Source organism: Orycteropus afer, unplaced genomic scaffold (genome assembly GCF_000298275.1).
Source record: "Orycteropus afer afer isolate SDZICR_OR568_19922 unplaced genomic scaffold, OryAfe1.0 scaffold00082, whole genome shotgun sequence".
Lineage (NCBI taxonomy): Eukaryota > Metazoa > Chordata > Mammalia > Tubulidentata > Orycteropodidae > Orycteropus > Orycteropus afer.
Genome location: NW_006921669.1, coordinates 8,535,520 through 8,537,929, shown reverse-complemented (window position 1 = coordinate 8,537,929; position 2,410 = coordinate 8,535,520). Strand labels below are relative to the sequence as shown.

The 2,410-nt window shown below is 37.6% G+C and overlaps 1 protein-coding gene across 1 annotated transcript in view; it reads right to left on the bottom strand.

Moving 5' to 3' along the window:
• Positions 1-2,410, bottom strand: part of TDRD1 (tudor domain containing 1) — a 70,190-nt gene that overhangs the window by 39,035 nt on the left and 28,745 nt on the right. Inside the window, exon 7 of the mRNA XM_007941612.2 lies at positions 761-866. Coding sequence (XP_007939803.2) covers positions 761-866 — 106 coding nt within the window. The remainder of the gene's footprint in view (positions 1-760; positions 867-2,410) is intronic.

The following is a 2,410-nucleotide window of genomic DNA, read 5'->3' as shown; positions in this document are numbered from 1 at the left end:
GAAGCAGACTACCACATCCTCCATGGGGCAACTGGTGAGTTCGAGCCACTGGCCTTTGGTTAGCAGCTGAATTCAAAATTTAAGTTAAATTCTCAATAAACTAAATCTAGAAAGAGCAGAACTGCTTCTTCCAGAGAGATCACAGAAATAATATTAAAGTAAAACATTTCAATGCTGGCTACCCAATGGTAGACCCTGTGCACAGATGTCCTTCTTCCAAAAGTCAAGGAGACAGTCACAACTTCTAAGTCTGTTTTCTAATCTGAACAAGAGAGATAGGCACCTTATCTAAGTAGTTTTGAGAGTCTAATGAGAGTATACACATGAAACTGCTTTTGTAAATTGGTAAATGCCACACCAGTCAGAATTAAGTATTTTGTAACACACAACTCACTCACTGACTTTAGAGATGTACTCTCAGAGTCCCACCTTATTACAATTCAGGACATTACAGATGATTCAAAGTCAGGCATTCTAGAGCTTGAATCACTTAAAGGCAATTTACTTAAGGTTCTAATTCTTAATATATACCAAAATACATACTCTCTAGTAAAATTATATTCACAGCAACTTCTAAGGTGGTGGAGTTGTTCACTTCAGATTATACACTTTATCAATACTTCCATAGTAAGCATAAATAAGTTACAACTTCTACATAGTTTAAGACTTACTTAAGGGATTTGTTCCTTATCTATCAGAAAAACTCTTTATGTTATCTAACGAATTAAAAAAAATTTTTTTTAAATAACTAAACACTTACTTTTGCTGCACAGGTTTGCACACAATGCTGTGTGCTGACCAGTCTCTCCTCTGACAGGCAATGGAGCAATAGTACGTTTGCTTGCACTGGGAACACCTCAACGATCCTACAGAACATAACCCATAACATCATGATCCAATTATCAGTCCCAATATTTACTGCCAAGAGCAAAAGGTGTTCAATGACCGGCCATTCAAACACCATTCTGTTGGTCACATCCAAAAAGACTATGTGAAGAGAATTGCATTCTTCATGATTAGGTGCTTTTGTAAGACCTTGGAAGAGAACAGAATCAGTATTAGGATTAAACTTTTAAAGGTCTCTCAAAACACAAGGAAAGAGGAAAATGAGAGGGATATTGTTGGGTAGGGAGGACAGACTCAAGACAACATAACTGATATTTGTAAAATACAACCCAAAACACATGTTACAAAGGGAACAACCAGTCACTGGACCCCTGTACTTCACACTATGTATAAAAATCAACTTAAAATGGATCAATGCCCCAAATATAAGAGTTAAAGCCATAAGACTCTTAGAAGAAAATATAGGGGTACATCTTCATGACCTTGGATTTCATAACAGATTCTTAGATAAAACACCAAAAACACAAGCAACAAAAGGAAAAAATAAATTGGACTTCCTCTAAATTAAAAATTTCTGTACATCAAAGAACATTATCAAGAAAGTAAAACTACTACCTAAAGAATAGGAGAAAATATTTGCAAAACATGTATCTGACAAGAGTTTAATACCGAGAATACATAAGGAACTCCTACAACTCAACTACAAAAACTCCAAAAACCAAACTCACTGCCTTCGAGTCGCATCTGACTCAAGCAACCCCTCCTTGGGTTTCTGAGGTGGCATCACTATGGAAGTAGATCGCCCAATCTTCCTTCCAAGGCTAGTGGGTTTGAACCGCCATCTTCCTGGTTAGCAGTCAAATGCCTTAGGCACTACAGCACTACACTACCAGAGCTCCTTAACAATGAAAGAACAACCCAATTAAAAAATAATTCTTAAATAGACCATTCCCTAAAGATACACAACACTAACTGCATAAAAGGATGCTCAGCTTCATTAGCTACCAGGGAAATGCAAATCAAAACCACACTGAGGGATACCACTTCACACCAACTAGGATGGACTACCAAGAAAAAAGAAAATACCAAGTGCTGGTGAGGATGTGGAAAACTGGAACACTTATGCATTCCTGGTGAGAATGTAAAATGGTGTAGTCACCATGGAAAACAGTTCAGTGGTTCCTCAAAAAGTCCAACATAGAATTATCTTATGAGCTAGCAATTCCACTCCTAGGCATATATCCCAAAAAAAGTGAAAGCAGGGACTCAAACAGGTGCTTGTATACCCATGGTCATTGGAGTTTTATTCCCCATAGCCAAAAGACTGAAACAACCAAATGTCTACCAACAGAGGAAAGGATGAACAACATGTGGTATACACACAATGGAGCACCATTCAGTCAGAGAGAGAAATGAAGTCCTGATACACGCTATGATATGGATGAACCTTGAGTGAAATAAAGCCAGGTGCAAAAGGACAGGTATCGTGTGATTCCACTTACATGAAATTTCTAAAACAAACAGATGTGTTCAGACAAAAAGTAGATCAAAAGTTCGCAGGGAC